Source organism: Sphaerodactylus townsendi, linkage group LG15, assembly GCF_021028975.2.
Source record: "Sphaerodactylus townsendi isolate TG3544 linkage group LG15, MPM_Stown_v2.3, whole genome shotgun sequence".
NCBI classification, from domain to species: Eukaryota; Metazoa; Chordata; class Lepidosauria; order Squamata; family Sphaerodactylidae; genus Sphaerodactylus; species Sphaerodactylus townsendi.
In genome coordinates this window covers 21159579-21179033 of record NC_059439.1, presented here as the reverse complement: position 1 = coordinate 21179033, position 19455 = coordinate 21159579, and the positions used below count along the sequence as shown (strand labels likewise).

The following is a 19455-nucleotide window of genomic DNA, read 5'->3' as shown; positions in this document are numbered from 1 at the left end:
AGGCTCGCCCAAGCGGGATCAGCAAGCCGGAGACGGATCGCCCGGGTCGGAGTGGCTCGCAAAGGCCTGGTTGCAGGCAAAGATCCGAGGCGGGGTGCGGGAGAAAGCGGGCCAGGTGCTGGTGCCAGGTACGGGTCCGATCCGGGGTGCTGCTGCTGCAGAGACAACAGGGCTCGGAGCCCAGAAATGGTCGTGGGCGCCCTCTGCGGACCCCCAAGGCCCGCGGAGCTGGCGGACCCTCTCATGCAATCTCCAATGCGTGCATTTCGGAGCTAGCACCTGCCTCTCCTCCTGCGCACCGACGGAGTTGCTCTGTTGCATGAAATGCGCCCACATGCACGTGGCTTGTAATGTACGTGATAGATCAGTAGATATTATGGACGCGTGTGAACTCATATAGCCATATCTATGTCTGTGTATAAACGTTTAGATGTGAGGGGATTTAAGCGTACCGATGGGGGGGGGGGGGGGCGTCCGGCACCGGGCCTACGGCTATGGGTCACGTGGGGGGCAGCCACATTCCTCCCTCACCCCCACCCCTCACCGGCCGCTCGGCCCACGCGGCCTCTGCATACCCGCCGGGCAGACAGATTTGCAGCAGCCAGTCTGTGAACGCCCTAAAGGGGCGGGCCAGCCTGGCAGGGATGGATATTGAGGAGGAGGAGGAGCTCTCCGCCCCCTCCCTTCACACAGAGACTCTGGGGATGATGGGAAATGTAGTCCATAACATCTGGAGGGCGCGCGAGTTTGACACCTGTGCTCTAAAGCCAGCCAGGCGACACGCGCCCTGTGCAACCGTTCCTCTTCAACCGTCAACTGTGACTGGGGGGGCGGGGTCAGGAGCCTGGAAGGCAATCCATCACATTTAGCAGGGCCAGCCAGGCAGAGGGGATGGAGTAAAAGGCAGGAAGTTGATAGAGGGAGAGCAGAGCTAGACAGAGAGGAAGTGGCGTGTGTTGTGAATAAGGAAGAGAACAAACGCTGCAGAGGAGAAACGATTAAGGAGACAAGGTAAGTGCTTAAGAGGGAGGGCAGCGCAGGCCAGAGGCACACAAACACCCTACCAGGGGCCCCCCAGTCCTGCCACAGCCGCTGCTGCCACGTCCTCTCTGCAGACTGAAACCTCTGGATCCCCTCTTTACTCACTCAGAGGATGCTGCTGCCCCACCCCTTTCTCTGCTAGCTTCAAGCCTTCAGTTTCAGTGGGTCAGAGGCAGCCAGGGACGCTGTGTCAGCTGAAGTTTGCTCCCCTCCTTCTGGGATGCAAAGCAAATCCCCCCTCTTCTCTTTCCCTCCCTTCTGTCTGCAAAACAGGCTTTGCGTTTGGTTTGGGAAAGAAAAGGGGCAGGAGGGTGAGGTTAAATAGAAGAGGAAGAGGAAGAATGGCAGGTAGAAGCAGAAACACCATCCCTCCCCCTCGTACCCTGTACCTCTGATTGGGTGGGCACTTGTGCTGGTAAGACTTTCCTTTCTCCAGGTACCCCAGAGAGCTATGGTTTTTGCTGCCAGAGCCTTTGCCAAGGGCGAGGGATGGGGATGCTGGCGGCTTTGCTTTTGTTCAGAGCCCTTGCAGCCCTTAGGTGGGTGGAGAGCTGCCAGGTATGAGTTCTGGGCAGGTTGGAGCCCAGCATCTTTCTACTGGATAGTGCTTTTGGGAGTCTGAAGGATGGTGGGAAAGGGTTGAAGGATTTCTCCTGCTTCCTGACACTTAGAGCTCTTTTTTGTGTGTTTCTGTTGGTGAGGAAAATAAGAGTTCATTTGGGGGACTTTTGCACCTGGGTTTTTGTTAATGTAATAGGTCATTCACTCTTAATTGTTGTCCTTGCAATGAGTATTCACTTGAGCTCACCTAAACCTTCTTTCCCTTGAGCTCACCTAAACATTCCCCCTTCTTCTGGTTGTGGTGGGTTTTTGGGCTGTGTGGCCGTGGTCTGGTGGATCTTGTTCCTAACGTTTCGCCTACATCTGTGGCTGGCATCTTCAGAGGTGTATCACAGAGGGAAAACTGTTACACTCTTCTTGTTTCTGTTGTTCTAAACTGAGGACTCTGTTGTGGGATTCTGGAAGATGCTGCTAGAATAATTGGGGGGGAGCTTAGGATGGTTGCTATTAAATGCTAGCAAAGAGACTCTCAGTTCTTGCTTTTTGCTTTTATTGTGACTGATTCAGTTCAGTGAATGCTTCTGAGCATATCAAGAGTCTCCATTATTGTCAGTTGTACAGAGAGACCTTACACTTGGTCCCCCTTCCAGTTTTGTAGGTAGATTAGTAGCCAGAAAGTAAAAGACCAGAATCTCCAAGATAGCATTCTCAGAACTGCTGTCAGTTCCATTCACAGATCCACTGAGCAGGCATAAATCTGGGGTCTCAGTGCATGATGAGGAAGTGATGCCAGGAGGAAAGGCTTAGATTTGTTAGGCACTGGTGAACTTTCTGGGACATGCTGATACTGTATAAAAGAGATAGGCTTCACTTGCATTATCCTGCATTGTTGGAAATGTAGAATGTCCCTCATTATTAGAGGTGAAAAGCAGTTGGTGTTTGGGGCTACCAAGGAAAAGACAGAGTGCAAAAGGGCAGAAGAGACAGAAGTTGGCAATGGAGGAGGCAAAAAAATCAAGCCAAAACCTCTTGACCTACTTAAAAAAGCACAAGTCAGCAACTTCAGTGCAGTATGAGGAGCTACTGGATCCTTCAACAAGTTTCCCAGTAGCAGAGGTCGAATCTAATACAACATTCTCAGAAGCAGAGGAGGACATGAAGGTGGCTAAGTCACAGGACAAGGAAATGGAGATGGATGAGCCAGAACCTGTTGAAAAACCTCACCCTGATGAGCCAGAAAAAATGTCACCCTGATGAGCTGGGAAGTGTTGAGTGTTCACCTGCCATTCCAGAAGTCATCCTGAAGCATGATGTGGGGCTTCTGCCATTCGATAAGGAAACCTGAAGACCACGTATCTCTGATGCACTGCGATCACTAATGATACAGATGGGATTCAGGTATTTTCAGAATGACAAGGGGCCTTTTATACCCACACGACCCCAAAATCGTTACATGCCTTCAAGGTGGTTCCAGATGAGATCCGGAGATGGTCATGGTAGGGAGGTGACCCGCACATGGCTCATGTATTCACCCTCCAAAAGGGCAGTATTCTGTTTATGTTGCCTTCTGTTTTCAAAAAAAGAATATCGGTCTGCATCTGGGGAATCTGGGTTTGACCAGTGGAAAAAGTATGAGAGGATTACTGGTCATGAAAGAGGGAGCAATCATCGACAGTGCTTTTCCCAGTGGATATTAATGGTGATAAATTTGGCTGAGAGCAGAGGAATGATTGACATTGGCCTATAGACACAGATGGAGATGGAGACGCAGAAGTGGAGTGACATTTTTAAAAGACTCCTGACTGTATAAAAACTCTTGTGATCCAAAACTTGCCTTATCGAGGCCACAAGGAGTTCTTTCCAGAGGATTATATGAGAAATTTCCTGGAGTTAGCGAAACTACTGGCTCGCTATGGCCCTGTCATGAGACAGCACCTTGCTAATGTCCAAAGTCATCTAGGCTCAATATCTTACCTTTCACCACATATCCAAAATGAATTCATTCACCTCATCACTTCCGCAGTTCGTCAGAATATACTGGACAGGATTCGTTCTGCCAAGTACTATGGCATCATGTTTGACTCAACTCCTGATCTGGCACATCATGACCAGATGTCAGAAGTTGTTAGGTATGTTGAAATTGATGCTGAGAGCAGAAAAGCCCAAGTTAGAGAATCCTTTCTTGGTTTCATCTGGATCCGCAAGAAAGATGCAGAGAGCTTGACCGGGGAAATCTTGAGACAGCTGGAGAATGACAAACTGGATCTGAAGGATTGTCGGTCACAGTGCTACGACAATGCTGCTGTAATGGCTGGACTCAGAAGTGGTGTACAACAAAGAATAATTGAAAAGAACCACCTGGCTTTGTTTGTAAATTGTGACAGTCACTCACTCAACTTGGTGGGTGTTCATGCATCCTCTCAAGAAACACAGATGGGTTCATTTTTTGGAAGCTTAGATGCTCTGTATGCATTTTTTGCGAATTTAGACAAGCGCTGGGCAAAACTTTTGACATCTCACACGGCAGCGTGTGTATGCGTTCCACTTCCACTCGAGTTATTACCTATATACTGTTTCCACTGCTCATATCTGGCCATCTGAGCGAACATTCTAAGGGCATGAACATTCTAAGGGTGACAGTTACACACAGGCAGCTGCATGTCCTTCACCATGGAGTGCCAGGAAAAAGGCGTTTTATCTGGACCCGGTGTGATATTTCAGGTATGTGAGCATCTAAAAACACTCTCACCTGGCTGACTACAGTGGCTGGAAATTTTCAGAGGAATTGGCCCAGCAGTTCCTGTGCTAGACCATTAGGAACAAACTCACAGTTTGCTTTATATAGATATATAGATATATATAGATATATAGATATATAGATATATAGATATATAGATATAGATATATAGATATAGATATAAATAAAAATGTAAATGTTCATTTGTTCAAAATCTTAACTCTCCGAAAGTTCTTCACCGATTGGTTTGAAATTTTGACACAACGTTGCATTCGAATACATGCATGTTTTTATATACCTACTGTTATACTATGATACAGGTGTCACACCTGTGACAGGTAAAACCATGCTTTTAAAAAACAGCACCATCTGCTGGATGTTACAGCAACACACGCTATACTCACTACTTTACGATTCCATCTTAATGTTTCCGATTTACGATCCATGTACAATTCGCAATGCAGACTGGGAAATCTGGCAGGCAGAGGTCAAACGGACACAACGAATGCAAACGGATATCTGTTTCAAACTCCACGAAGACCTGCAGCTTCTCGATATCTCTCGGATAATAAGTTTTCGTCTGTCTGGTCAGGAAGCCCACGGTCCCCAACTGTGTTCCCTTCAGGCTCCCCAAGTGTAGCTGGGGAAATCTGGGGGGTAAAAGCACCACGGGACCCCCTCGCCTTGCCCAAGCCCAAGTCGGTTTCACTGATGTAACATCCTCGCTTCTCGCAGCGCTCTTTCCTAACCACCATGTAATTCAGTTACGTCAAAAGAAGATTCCAACGGATATCCCATTTCAATTTGAGAGACTGCAATTTCCAATTCGATTGCTGTTTGCAGTTACCATCAGCAAAGCTCAGGACCACTCTTTACCATTGTGTGGCTCAGATCTACACATGGATTGCTTCTCACGTGGTCAATTATATGCTCCATCTTTCGCAGTCACAAAACCACACAATCTCCGCCTCTGCACAGACAATGCAACAACAAAAAATACTGTCTACCCATAAGCATTGTTAAATCAAACATCTTAGAAACATGCGCTTCCGCTTTTCTTTCTTTCCCATTTCACTCTCATTTCACCTTTCCCATTTCACCAAACTGGCCCACCACTTTTACACTTCCACTTCAATGTTTCCGATTGCATTGTTACAGTTATTTCTCATAGATTCCAATTTTTCCCCATTTGCTTTACTTATTTCATGTGACATTACATTAGAATTGCACTGTGTTGTTTACCATACTGTTCATTTCATGACTATTTTACTTTTTCCACTGTTTTTCATTTCCTTTTCTTGACTGATTTTCTTATTTTTCACTGCCATTGGTGGTGGAATTGAGTTGTGCTGATTGATCTGCGTTTCCTTTCAGATATTCCGTAACTATTTTTCATTTTTTTCCTTTCTTTGTTTTCCACTTCCTGTTTTTTCCTTTTTAAATCTTTTGCAATTTCATATGTTTCTGTTATAACTTTCTTTCTTCTTTTTCAGTGAAATCAATCTGCTTCAGTTCATCCTAATAATGCCTCGCAGAAAATCAAACTTAGGTCGTCGTACTCGCAGTGCGGAAGCAACGCGACGACTAATTGCAAATCAAACTGAAGAAGCACGGGCATCAATGAAAGAACGAACCAGACAAAGAATGGCTCAATTACGTGCCGAGGAATCAGCAGAGCGACGTGCAGCCAGACTTGAGGATGCACGGTTGCGAGCGCGGCAATTGCGTTCTGCAGCTTCAGGTCTGCTTCGTTCTCAACAGAATGAATGCGACAGGCTGAGAGATTGGCGTTTGCAATCACTATCAACAAAGCTCAGGGCCAACCTTTAGAATTATGCAGTTTAGATCTTGACACGGATTGCTTCTCACATGGACAATTATATGTTGCGTGTTCTAGAGTCGGCAAACCAGACAATCTCTTTATCTGCACAGACAATGGAACAAAAAATATTGTATACCCACAAGCATTGTGACATTAAACATATTAGAAACATGTGCTTTCTCTTTTCTTTCTTTTCCATTTAACCAGACTGGGCCATAGCAACGCGTGGCCGGGTACGGCTAGTTTAAAATATTGACACACACACACATCCAGGTTTTATTGACATTCAAAGCAGCCCACAGCTAGGCCTGCACATTTCAAATGATTATTAACGTGTTCTCAACTGGGATCTGAAAACTGAAATGCATCCTTTTCACATGCATGCATATCCCAGAAACAGTTTATACCGCCAGATTTCTTACTGCGTTCCATGCTTATGCTCCATAATATCCTCATATTTGCTACTTTATTCATGTGACCCTGTATTTTCTTCTTCTTCTGTTGACTTCTACACTGCAGGGCAGCAACATCTCAATTCACAGATAAGGCATTTGCTTTAGTAGGGTTAGGGTTAGGGTGTCGTCTGTTTCATCAATGATGATTTTGGTTGCTGGTGTAAAGTTAATATCTGAGGCTGGGGTGTAGTCTCTCTAGTACATTCTACTCAGATGTTATTTTACCAGCTTTCTTACTTGTGTTCAAGAGTTTATTACTTGTCTAAAAGATTATGGATGTTGAAATTCCAGTTCTTCCCAGGAGATCTTAATGACTGAGCGGGTTCATGCAGCATAGTCATAATAGGATTGCTAGTTGGATTGAGCCAGCTTTTCCATTTATTTGCACCTAGTTCTTCTCTCTACCATAACCTCCTGTCCCACGTGGCTTTTGTCCATGAGGGCCCCACGATTCCCAGCATCGTTTGACTGTCCAAGTCAAAGGGAGCACCTCATCTCTTTTATACCAGTGAAAAAAGTGGTTTGAGCCCACCTTGTGTGTAAGATACTACTAACTGTGGGAGGAATCATGGGCCCTGGATGGACAAAAGCCACGTGGGACAGAAACTGTAATAAGGGGAAGAATTGGATGCTATTCAGTGAAAAGGCCAGATGAATCAACCCTATAAGAATTCCTATGGGAAGAATTCTATGGAAGGAATTATTTTCACACTGTGGAGCTATATTTTCACATCTTGGGGATGTTTTACAGTAAACCCATCCTAAGGTGGTAGGTTGGTTTGTGAACCTCTGTCTTGGGCGGGTTGTTTGTCAGTCTCAAACGTCAGCACAATCTCATCATCTTCCTCTTTTTTTTGTCACAGCGAAACTGGCTCGCAGTTTTGCCAGAGTTGCCATGGGGGACCTGGGACTGGGCCAGGAGTTCCATACCTGGCACCAGTTCAGCACGTTCATTGACGACTGGTGCGAAAAGCACAAGGTGATCTTCATTGTCGCCAGTCTGAAGCCGCTGGTCTCCCTGCACCAGAACTCGCTGCACCATCAGCCAAGCCTGGCTGAGATCCTCCGCTTCCGTTTTGTGCGCCTCATCTGCAAGTACAGCGGGACCTACGTGGGGCAGAGCACGGTGCAGAAGCGCCAACCACCGGTAAGTGTGCCTCAGCGCCTGGGAAAGACAGGAAATCCCTGAGGACTGACTTTGTCAAGCTTGGAGCAAAACACTAAAGCAGCAGCCTGTTGTTGTGTAGATCTAATAAGGAGAGCCAGGATAGTCCCCAGCTCAAATCTTCCCATGGCAACAAGCTAGGCAGGTGGCCTTAGCACACCTGCTCTACAGCGATGGGAATTAATGCAGTCATGTCTCTAAGGAGCAAAATATGTAAGCCTGAAATCTTAGTGAAAACAACAAGCTTCCGTCTTCAAAACTAATCAAGAATGAGAAAAGGGGGGGAATTCCAATTTCCCCACCCCAAAACACCCAAACCCTGGAAGTCCTTCACAAACAAGACCTAAGTTTTGGCTTAAATTCATTTCGTTTGTATTTTGGAGTCCCACATTAAAAAAAATGGCTACTCCTTCCCTAGAAAATAGAATACCCTGGGATTTATCATAAATCACTGAAGACTGTTTAGTTTGTGCTGGAGGATGGATGTGTACAGCTGAATAAAAATATATGTAAACCATGCAAAATTCAGGCATGCTTTTCTGAATGAACCCTACACAACTGCTTACTCCTCTTTGCCATGGTGACATTTTTCATAAGTGTGAAGGTTCGAACAAGAGCAAACAACTTCAGATGTTTTCAGTTTTTTCTCAGAGGGAGTGTGCACGGTAGTAGCGGAGATGTCATTGTGAGTCAAAGTCAACATTGTCTAGAAGCAACACATGTGTGTGGCAGTGCAGCCACCATATTGGTGCTGCGCAAATCAGGGGCCACCCAGCAGAGGGAGCTCTCCCAGGCAGCTCAGTTCCACGCAGTGTTTTGTTAGTTCTCCATAGCAACTGGGAACAGTTAGGGGGGACTATTGATTGAAGCTGATATTTTGGATAAGTTGTATGCACCTGATACGAGTGGACTTGCTCCTTTAAAAAAAAAATCTTCCCTTTTGCAGTAGTGAGAAAATCGACTGTCCAGCCTCCATCACACTACGCCTAGGGCCAAAGAAGGACCGCCTGGTGGTGATTGAAGCCAACCTGGAGCACAACCACCATCTGTCTGAACTGGAGTTTGCCCTCCACTTCAAGCGGTACCAGCTGAGAGCGAGCTTGGGGCTGCCCATTCGCATCACCAACAGCATTTCCAAGCGCTTCCTGGCACCGGATCTTATCTGGAACCTGGAGGATTATAGCAAAGCCAAAGACAAGGGCATGTGTGAGCTCTTGGCTGTTCTAGACGGACTCTTTAAGGCAGATGCGGGCCCCAAAGTCAAACTGGTGTTTCAGGAGGATGTGGCTATCCTCAACAGCATCTTCCTGGCCACCTCGCGCATGTGTGAACTGGTGCAGCGCTTCCCAGCCCGCCTTTTTCTAGAGCGCGCTGCCTGCCTCGATGCAGACTTTGAGCTCTACACGGTGCTGTGCCAGGACGCTAACGGGCGTGGGCGGGAGGTAGCCTATTGTCTGGCACGCCAGGGACTGCCCGACCTTCTGATATTCATTGTAGCTTCATTGGTGCAGAGTGCCCCAGACATCAAGCTGCAGGTGAAGGTGGTTACAGTCGGGGCTGGTGTGACAGGCCTTGATGCGGTGGAGGAGGTGCTGCCATGTGCCCGGGTGCAGATTTGTCGCCTTCAGGTCTTGGAGGTGCTCTACCGCAAGGCCTGTGAACTGGCTGTCCCCAAGGAAGACCAAATACGCAACCTGCTGCTCAACCTGGCCAATGCTGATTCGCCGCTGGTCTATACCCAGTACCTGAGCGACCTAGGAGATGTGGCTCCGCTTTCCTTTATGCAGTACTTCCTGGAGCGCTGGCACTCCCACAAGGGTATGTGGGTAGAGTGCTGGGCCTTTGAGAAGAACCAAGAATGCCCCTTCCTCGACCACCTTAGCATGCACCGTCGCAAGCTGCTGACCACACTCAGTCCTCCAATGCCACTGGCGGCCTGTGTACAGGGTCTGTTGGATCTCCAAGCCCTACACGTGGAGACCTCAACACTAAATGTGGCACCAGTGGTTGAACTGTACCGGACCATCTGCCTGCCTGACAATGCTGACCTAGTAGCTGAAGAACTAGATCTTGTGCCCCATGCACATTATGATCTCAGGGACACTCCCGATGGGTACCTCCTGGAGGGGGGTACCTGCTCTTTCCTGGTGAGCCCAGACCTGGCCACTTGCAGTTGTTCTATTTATATGGCTCGGCAGCTGCCATGCCGGCACATCTTTGCTGCACGCCTTTGGGTAGGGGAGCCCCTCTTTGACCCCAGCCTGCTGCCCGGCTTACCAGATGGACATAAAAACAGCATAGGCCAGCCGGAATGCTAACCACGGTACCTGTTAGAGCAGGGGTCTGCAACCTGCAGCTCTCCAGATGTTCATGGACTACAATTTCCATCAGCCCCTGCCACCATAGCCAATTGACCATGCTGGCAGGGGCTGATGACAGAATCCATGGTATCTGGAGAGAACGCAGGTTACAGAACCTATCGATTAAAGACTGATGACAGCTCAAGACAAGTGCTGTATGTGTCATATAACCACCTCAAAGAATGGTCAGTCAGAGAGATACCATTTCAGTACACTGCTAAACTAGGATGGTCCAGTCAGGGATAGTACCATTATAAGAACAGGCTGGTATTGTTCACCTGTGTGCACAAGTGGCTGCTAAGGAAATATCACATTATTACTACCAAGGTTGTCATGACCCACTCCGGTTATACTGGCACTGATAAAAGGGAACAGGAGCAGGTTCAGTGCAAAAAGGAGGCCTAATTTGCTCAAATCTCTAGGACTCCGTTGAAGCTTCATGATCTAGTTTAGCATCCTGTCCCACACAATGGCCATCCAGTTCCTCCATGGTTCAACAAGGCAAAAAAGCCTTCTGTTGTTGTTGTCTCCTGGCTCTGTGATTCAGAATTTGCCTCTTAGTCATCATGGCTAGTAGCCACTGATAGACCTATTTTCCATAAATCTTTCTAAGCGTTATCTTCTGGTTAATTTTACTTAATTCCCCTCGTTTTGGTTGAAGTGGGTTAGCTAACTTCAATGTAAAAGGTTGTTTACTTTCCAGTCTCCTGAGTTATTGCCATGAATGCCACATCCCGACAGTAGAAGGCTGAGACTTTAGTGAGACTCTTTTTAATTGGTTCCACTTGTCTTGGTTAATAGACTTTGACCATATGCAACTGTACCGGTCTCTATGATACCACCATACTATGATGTAAGACTTCCTATAGTTGCCTAAACTGTATTTTGATTCTTTGGACACCCTTGAGAGCACGAGTCCATTGGATTGTTCTCTGTACAGACAATAAACCTATATTTTTCCTTATGGAGGCTTCAGTGTGTCAGTTGAATAAAAACAATTTCCCAGTCAGCAGTTCTTGGAGGCTTAGTTTATTTCCCCTTTTTTTAAAAACAGCAGTCTTTCTGGCCATAAGCTCCAGCTGCTGAATCCCATACCCAATATAACCAAATGATCCACAGATGAATCCCTTCTAGTGGTACCACCACCTCCAGTGATAAAAAAGGTAGAGATCTGAGCCTGGGCTTTTTCAATGTTGGCCCTGAGACTGTGGAATTATCTCCCTCCTTGAGATGTGTCAAGCATCTTCTTTATATGCATTTTTTTAAGTAGCAAAGATGTACCTATTTTTCCAGGCCTTTGGCTGAAGAGATGGTTTCTTCCTTCCGTTAATGTGAATTTTAATTCATTTTAATTTTAATAATATGAATTTTAATAGCTTCCTTCTGTTAATATGAATTTTTAAAATATGATTTTTAAAAATTTTGTAGGTTTTAATAGGTTTTATGGATTTAAAATAAGTTCAAGTATAGGGCAGGCTTAAAATGCATATACGTAAATAAATGAAATATCCCAAAATAACGAGGAACGCTTCAGAATTCTTTGTCAGGCTCCCTCACCCTCAATTGTGCAATTTAGATTCAATATCCATTGTATCCCTCATCCCCAATTGGGCAGTTTAGATTCAATATTCATTACACATACATCTCTATCCCTCATCCCCAATTGTGCAATTTAGATTCAATATTCATTTCAATATATGGTTAATGATAGCAGAAATACTAAACAGAATTTTAAGTTGTTTTTTCTTTACATCCATTAAGACTACATTTCTCACCATCGGGTCTGCAACCTACTGCTCTCCAGATGTTCATGGACTACAATTCCCATCAGCCCATGCCATCGTGGCCAATTGGCCATGGTGGCAGGGACTGATGAGAATTGTAGTCCATGAACATCTGGAGAGCCGCAGGTTGCAGACCCCTGCTCACCATCCTCCAATTCAAGCACCTTTCCTGTCAAGGACCACGTTTCCCAGCATGCCAAGGAAAGGGGTGAGGTCTTTTAAAGTCGACACATCTCGGCGTGCGTCTGTTGATCCTGTGAGCAGGAGCCGAGCGTGTGACGTCGGCCGCTCTGTCAATCAACAGATTTCGCGCGGAAAAAAAAACAAACCCGTGGACTCTTGTCGAGGGAGGGAGAAGCCGCGCCAGGTAAGCGGCTGCTGAGAGACCCTTCGCTTCTAGGGCAGACTTTGTAGGAATAAGTTCTAGCGCGCACGCGCGAGTGACAATGGCCCGTGCCGTGGGGGAGTGAAGGAGGGGGCGAGCTCGGAAATGGCGGGAAAATGGACCCTCTCCCCCTCCTCGCCTTGATTCCGCCCCTCCTTTTTCCAAACAACGAGACCCTCCCGTAATTACACCTGGACGTCTCACAGGTGGGAGAAGGAGCTCTTTTATTAGCCCCAATTGATAATTTCCTATTTAATAGAATCATGGAGTTGGAAGAGACTACAAGGGCCATCAAGTCCAACCCCCTGCCATGCAGGAATACACAATCAGAGCACTCCTGACATGCTCATCCAACCTCTGTTTAAAAACTTCCAAAGAAGGAGACTCCACCACTCTACGAGGCAGTGAATTCCACTGTCAAACAGCCCTGAAGTTCTTTCTCATGTTTAGGTGGAATCTCTTTTCTTGCACCTTGAATCCGTTACTCCATGTCCTAGTCTCTAAGGCAGCAGAATACAAGCTTGCTCCCTCTGGCATGACATCCCTTCAAATATTTAAGCATAGCTATCATGGACCCCTTAACCTTCGCTTCTTCAGACTAAACATCCCCTGCTCCCTAAGTCTCTCTTCGTAGGGCATGGACTCCAGACCCTTTACCATTTTGGGTGCCCTCCTCTGGACACATTCCAGCTTGTCAATATCCTTCTTAAATTGTGATGCTCAGGAATGAACACAGTACTCTGGGTGAGGTCTGACCAATGCAGAGTAGAGTGGTACAATTACTTCCCTCGATCTAGACAATATACTCTTATTGATGCATCCCAGAATTGCATTGGCTTTCTTGGCTGCCTTATCACACTGCTAACTCATGTTCAGTTTGTGGTCTGCTGAGACTCCCAGATCCCTTTCACATGTACTATTGTCAAGCCAGGTGTCACCCATCCTATATCTGTGCATTTCATTTTTTTTCTGAGATCTTACATTTATCTTCTTTATATTCTTGCTGGCTTTATTCCTTAGCATTTTCAAAAGTCATGAAATTGACCAGTGGTCCATGTTTTTCAAAGCAGCTGTCATTTAAGCTGCCTAACTCAGATTGTGACTTTTTTCAGGAAATGTAGTTAGATGAAAGAATGGGGTAGAGATATAATTGGGAGGGGGGGAAAAGAGAGCAATGTATGAACCAATTTGTGTTGCTTTTCACCTGATAAGCAATAAAAACCTGCTTTAAGAGAGCCTTTTTGAACATGGGGCAGAAAAAGTGCTTTCGATTTCTTGCACATGTTGTTATGTGTACGAATGTTAATGTGACTTTCTGATTTTGCATGGAGGGTCCCGGGTTCAATTCCTGGAATCTCCAGTTAAGTGATCCAGTGGAAAGTGATGTAAAAGACCTCAATCGAAGGTTCTGGACAAACAAAAATAGACAGGAAACTTGTTAGACTGACCAATATCAGGCAATGGCTAATATGCTCCCTTTCCCTATTCTCTATCAGTTGTTGCCTGTGAGAGAACAAGGTCTCAAAGGTACCCTGTTCCATGAACTCCGCTCTCCTTGCCTTGTGGAACTGGCAGACTGAGCTGTTACCCTGACAACAGCTTCCAGACATCCACCATGCAGAGCACCATCAAGTAAGTGCCACCTTGAAAATATGGAAGATTGAAAGTAGATTGCGATGCGATGCATAGGGAATAAAGGTGAGGACACACTTGGCTGATATCATCCCGATTGGAAGCCAGTGGCGATATAGCGTGATCCATGGATCTGGCTACTCTGCCGAGCTGGCGGTCCTTGGCACCTTTATTAGGGTTTTTGGGAAGGCGGGAGAGCGGGAGGATGTTGCGCAATTCATGGCCTGTGGGGGCAGTGTACGTGCAGGAAGAAACATCTCCGTCTGGGTCAATTCCACATCTGGGGGTCTTGTGACCCATGACTCAGGCATCTTGTGACCTGTGAGTCTTGTGATGTGCATACGTGGAAGCCCAGGAGGGCACAGATGGCGCAGGCTCTACTGGGTCTGAGGCTCTACTGGGTCCTGCTGATGCATCCCTACAGAAGATCTTCAAGTTTAAGTGTATAAAACCCAAATCCTGTGAGAGGGATTGAAACTGAAAATTGAAGAGGAGGATTTATCCATGATTTTTTTTCTTGGAGAGAAGAAGAGTTTGGATTTATATGCTGCTTTTTCTCAACGTTAAGAAGTCTCAAGCAGCTTACAAACTCTTTCCCTACCTCTCCCCGCGACAGATAGCTTCTGAGGCAGGAGGGACTGAGAGAGTTCTGAGAGAACTGGGATTAGCCCAAGATTATCCAGCAAACTTCATGTATAAGAATGGGGAAACAAACCTGGCTCTTCAGAGTAGAGTCTGCCGCTCATGTGGAACAATGGAGAATCAAACTTGGTTCTCCAGACTACGGCCCACCATTCTTAACCAGTACAACAAGTTAGATGCAAACAAAATACAAAGGATTGCTAGGAAATACAAAGTGCAAACTAATGTGGAACATGTTTTTCTAAGTGACTTTTACATTTTCTCTGAGGAGCAATAAAACGACCACCCCGACCTTTTTGCCACCAAAATAATCCCTAATACTGGGAGGGAGGGTGACTTTTTAAACAGGGGACCTGCCACATGTACTAATGGACTCGGCCCTATTGTTTCAAAAACTGCATTGAACTCTGCAGTTGGAAATATAGCAGGAGAGTTAATGTAAACTGTTTGTTTCTGGGCAGATCATTCTTCCAGCCCCTCACCCAAATAAAGTCTGGAAAAGAAACAGCAGAGAAGAAGCAACCAGAAGATAAGCTAACCCCTAAAAAGTGAGTTACCTTGAACCACGGAATCGTCTGGTTCGACAAAACTGAATCTTTTGAACCACACCTCTCCATTCTTTTTGTACAGTATAAGCCAATTGGGGAAGGTTAGTACTATAGCCGGTGGGACTTGAAAGTAGGAAAACTTGAACTGTGAAGCAGTCAAGAAAGATTTCTGTGAATATGGTCACTCATTGTCTGCTTAGAGCTGTAGTGTACGCCTACTAAACTTTTAAAGGACATTGAAGTAGTCTTTCAGTTTATTTCAGCTCAAGAAGCCTAAATGTTTTAGTAACAGGTATTGCTTTTGTACTTACGTGGCTCTGTGTGTATGGAGGAGAAAGGGGTAGAGGTCCAGTGGTGCTATTGTTAGGTCTTAATGTTTTCCAGGGAACCGATACATTCCGACCAGTTGGTGAATGGCACAACTCTCCAGGAAGATGCCTCTGAGAAATGTGTAGCCAAACCAACCACTCAGGTCCTTAATGGTGGAGGTGAAGAAGATTCTGGGAAACCAGGAGGAAAGGATACAAAGGCCGGGGATATAAAGCAGGTAGGCCTTTGCCTGCTTTGTCCTGATCTTTGTTGAACTAACAAAATAGGTGCTCATTTTCTAATTCTGTAGTGTAGAGTTTTGTCTTTCCTTCCCAGAGCAGGAAGGATTATTCTTCTATTTTGGTTACAGTTTCAGTTTCCTACAATTTATCTTGGTTGGGGATTATGCATTGAAGGCATAAACAGGCGTCCTTCCCTTATTCTGGAACCTACACCAGATATCTTTTGTATCGTTTCTTCTTTTCCTGATATAAGTTACACCTTAATCCTAAAAAAAGTTAGTCCCATTTTATGCTATGGGGCTTTCTCTTAGGACAGTGTTCTTAGGACTGCAGCCATGGTTTTCTTATCCTCCCCACTTACAAGAATAGAGCACCTTGTTTGGCTGTTGTTCCTTCTGTCTTTACCTTTTGACCTTGCAGCTCTGCCTTTTTAGGAATCGGACTGTGTTCCTGAACAAAAGACACCTGTAGAGAACATCTCTCCAAGCACCAGCCCAGTTGCCTCTAATTCACCCTCACCTTCCAGCATTCCCCGACGCAGAACTGGTACGTCTTCATCTTTTTTGGCTCTCAAGCAAGACATAGATTGTGAGACTTGTCTTTCTCTTCACACACGACATTAGTGAGATATTTATCTGGTTGCTGCTTACGCCTCTGATCTTCTGGAAACATGATACTGAACGCACAGCCTAATCCAGAGCCCCCAGTGACAGGATGCTGTGCCATTTCAGCAGCACCCTGCCATCTCCAAAAGGGCTTCTGGGCAGTGCGGTGAGGCGAAAACCAGAAAAAGCCTCTTTACCATTGGAAACTTCTCCATTGGACTCTATGGGTGACATAAGCCCAAGCCCCCATCGCTGGCGTTCTAGCAGGCAAAGGTTAGGTGGAAGCCAACTAATGTCAGCTCTGTCCCTGGTCACATTTCCAGAATACCTCCACTAAGGCAGTGGGGGCACAGCAGCAATGACGTTGTGCTCTGTGCTGCATCTGGCCATTATGAGGGCTGCGGCAACTGCTCGCCGGTGCATTTGTGCCTCCTCTGGGGTATGTGCCGTGGGGAAGGCAAAGCCGCCATTGTAGCCCTGCACCACTCCCTCTGGATTGGGGTGTTAGTCATAACATAGCTCATATCTCAGTGAAGTTGCATTCCCCATATATTTAAGCAGTCAAGAAGAAAAGCGTAGTATCAGCTTGATGCTCAACATGATTTACCTCTGCCATCAGCCCGCAAGCAGATCCCTAAACGTAAAGTGGAGGAAGACGTCGGCTGCCAAGACAGCGCGGAGGAGGAACTGTGTGCCAAAAAACGGAAGACAGATGGTGCTGGGGAAGGTGAGTGCTTTCTGTGGGTTAGTTGAAAGACTGGAGAACATAAAGCGATAAGAGAAGAACACAGTGGCATTAGTGTATGAAGCGTGGGTAGCAGGATGGGACATATGATTCCTGTCAACATGTGATAGCCAGGAAATGTGTAGGAGCAGTCATTACAGGCATAGTACGACTCTATCTTCCCATTTTTAACTCTGCTTAGTTCTTTATGTGTACAGCTGCCTTTATATCCAGAGTGTGATATCTAAAGTTTGTTTCTGTTAACAAGAATGTGATCTCGGATTGTCTTCAGCCCTTCACGGGGCCTTCCAGACTCAGACATTGTTCCCTATACCCTTGCTTCATTGAAGGAACCTGCCGCTGTCTCAAAGTGCAGTTCTAAGCCCTTGATTTCAGTGGGTATAGACTAAAATACCTGAATAGGATTGTATTGTTAGACTCTGCCTGGGTCAGAAGCAAATATTCTGTGGCCCTGCATTTGTGCAAAAGAAATCCAAGCACTTCTTCAGATTCTATTGCATATTTGGCATCGCTCCTTGTGTAGGCATAAAAGAGGAGCCGGACGAGAAGTCAATGGAAGTAGAAGATGTGAAAGATAAGGATTCTGAGATGGTGGAGGTTAAGACAGAGAAGGAGGAAGAAGCAGGGGAAAAGAAGGAGGAAGAACCAGAGGAAAAGAAGGAGGAAGAACCAGAGGAAGAGAAGATTCTGACACCCTCCAAGCCATCCAGCAAATCTATCTCTAGTTTTTTTGGTGAGTATAAAGGAGGTGTGGCACTTCTTGTTGAATATGTGGGTCAAACAGATTTTCAGTAAGAATTTTCTGTGGAACGTGGCCACAACTGGATATATTCTCTCATTCCGCCTGGAATTTGCTATGCGATGTAGGTATTGAATTTCTGAAAATATGAGAATTTAAACTTCTGTCTATCTTGATTGTGGAAAGAGATTTGGTTCCCGTATTCATATCTGAGAAAAGGCATTATTATGTGAAAGAAAGGATGTTTTCGATTCCAGTATCTCATTTCACAAATTGAATGGAGCTCACAGTGGGATCCTTCCAAAGTTTCAGACTTTTCCCTGGTGCCTCTCAATGTTTTAATGATGCCCTCAAATTTATCAAGCCCCCAAAATGTGAATTCTGCGTTTATAGGGCAAATGGAACATTTGTCCCCTTTCTCCCATGGTAGCCCCTAGGAAAGCTTCTGTGAAAGCAGAGAAAAAACAGATACTTGCAGTGGAGGAAAATAGGCCTGCGCAAAAGAGCCACATTGAAGTCAGAAGCTGTGAGTCTGGCAAAGCAACTGGCAGGTAAGTAATGAGTGCCTTTTGGGATGTGTTTGTCCCATGTGTGAGTAATAGAAGTTGTAAAAGAACTTTTGTCTGCACAAGTCATCTATTTAAGAGTGATATACAAATATTGCTGCTCTGGACTGGGTGGGACATCATGTTAACTTTCTAAAAATAGTACAATCGCTGTAACTGTTTATTGTTAAGGGGTTCATGGATTGCAGGCTAACCTTGAGCATTTTCTTTCACTTTGTGTGTAGAGAAACTAATCTAGATTGCTGTTCATTCCAGAGCAGAAGCAACGCCCATATGCTATTCTACCTATTCTCGTTTCTTTCTAGATCAGGGCATTATTTCAGCAGCTAGATAATAAGGCAGGCAGTCTTACTGGTATTGCCCACACTAGTTGCTAGTGTCTTTTAGTTAAAATGTAGTGGGCTAGTAACTACTTCCAAACTGCTTTAGAATGTACACGATCATCATTCTTAACTAACCAAGCCTCTTTTCTGTTTTTTTATAGTTCTCTCAACCAGTCTCCCACAGTTGCCCCAGCAGATTATAACCCCACAAAGAGCAACTATCATCCTGTCCATGATGCTTGTTGGGGTCCTGGCCAGAGGTGAGTGAAGCCAAGGTGGGCCTTTTAACTTCAAAAGGCTGTAATGCTCAGCCATTGCTTTCATGCTGCTTTTGCAATCTAAATTGCTGCCCAGACAAGAGTGGCTAAGATGATCCAAAACTGCATAGGGTGTATAGCTTATTTGCCCTGGGTCAGTGACTCGGGAGGAGGGTGGCTTTCTCCACAACATGTCTTAGCTAACTTGGTCCAGTCATAGATTAATTACCTTTTCTCCACTTGTTTACTCCATGCTCTGGATTGATGATTGTTGGGAAGACACTCTTGTTTGTAATTTTGGACTATGGGGATGGTGCTCTGATTCTGTGAGCCCCATTTCCCTTCTAAAGTAAAGGTAAAGTTTCCCCTTCAGTCATGTTCGACCCTGGGGTACCACTGCAAGCAGTGATTTCATAGGCAAGTGTTTTTGTGGGGTAGTTTGCCATTGCTTTCCCCGGCTATTTACCTCATAGCTATGTGCTAGGTACACATTTACCAACCAAGGAATGGATGGATGGATGGCTGAGTTGACCATGA

At 45.7% G+C, this 19455-nt stretch overlaps 2 protein-coding genes across 2 annotated transcripts in view; both read left to right on the top strand.

Moving 5' to 3' along the window:
- The first annotated feature begins 686 nt into the window (after positions 1-686).
- ZSWIM9 (zinc finger SWIM-type containing 9) lies at positions 687-11105 on the top strand. Its single transcript, XM_048517710.1, has 6 exons — positions 687-1011; positions 5833-6080; positions 7480-7755; positions 8724-10116; positions 10173-10178; positions 10265-11105. The coding sequence occupies exons 2-4, from the start codon at positions 5864-5866 to the stop codon at positions 10097-10099; spliced, it is 1869 nt and encodes a 622-aa protein (XP_048373667.1). The 5' UTR covers positions 687-1011; positions 5833-5863; the 3' UTR covers positions 10100-10116; positions 10173-10178; positions 10265-11105.
- A 1033-nt stretch (positions 11106-12138) lies between these two features.
- The window catches only part of LIG1 (DNA ligase 1), a 19004-nt gene continuing 11687 nt past the window's right edge, over positions 12139-19455 (top strand). Inside the window, exons 1-9 of the mRNA XM_048517696.1 lie at positions 12139-12292; positions 13807-13942; positions 15046-15132; positions 15517-15679; positions 16118-16229; positions 16908-17015; positions 17557-17766; positions 18203-18323; positions 18823-18921. Of these exons, the coding sequence (XP_048373653.1) occupies positions 13926-13942; positions 15046-15132; positions 15517-15679; positions 16118-16229; positions 16908-17015; positions 17557-17766; positions 18203-18323; positions 18823-18921 (917 nt within the window). The 5' untranslated portion in view covers positions 12139-12292; positions 13807-13925. The remainder of the gene's footprint in view (positions 12293-13806; positions 13943-15045; positions 15133-15516; positions 15680-16117; positions 16230-16907; positions 17016-17556; positions 17767-18202; positions 18324-18822; positions 18922-19455) is intronic.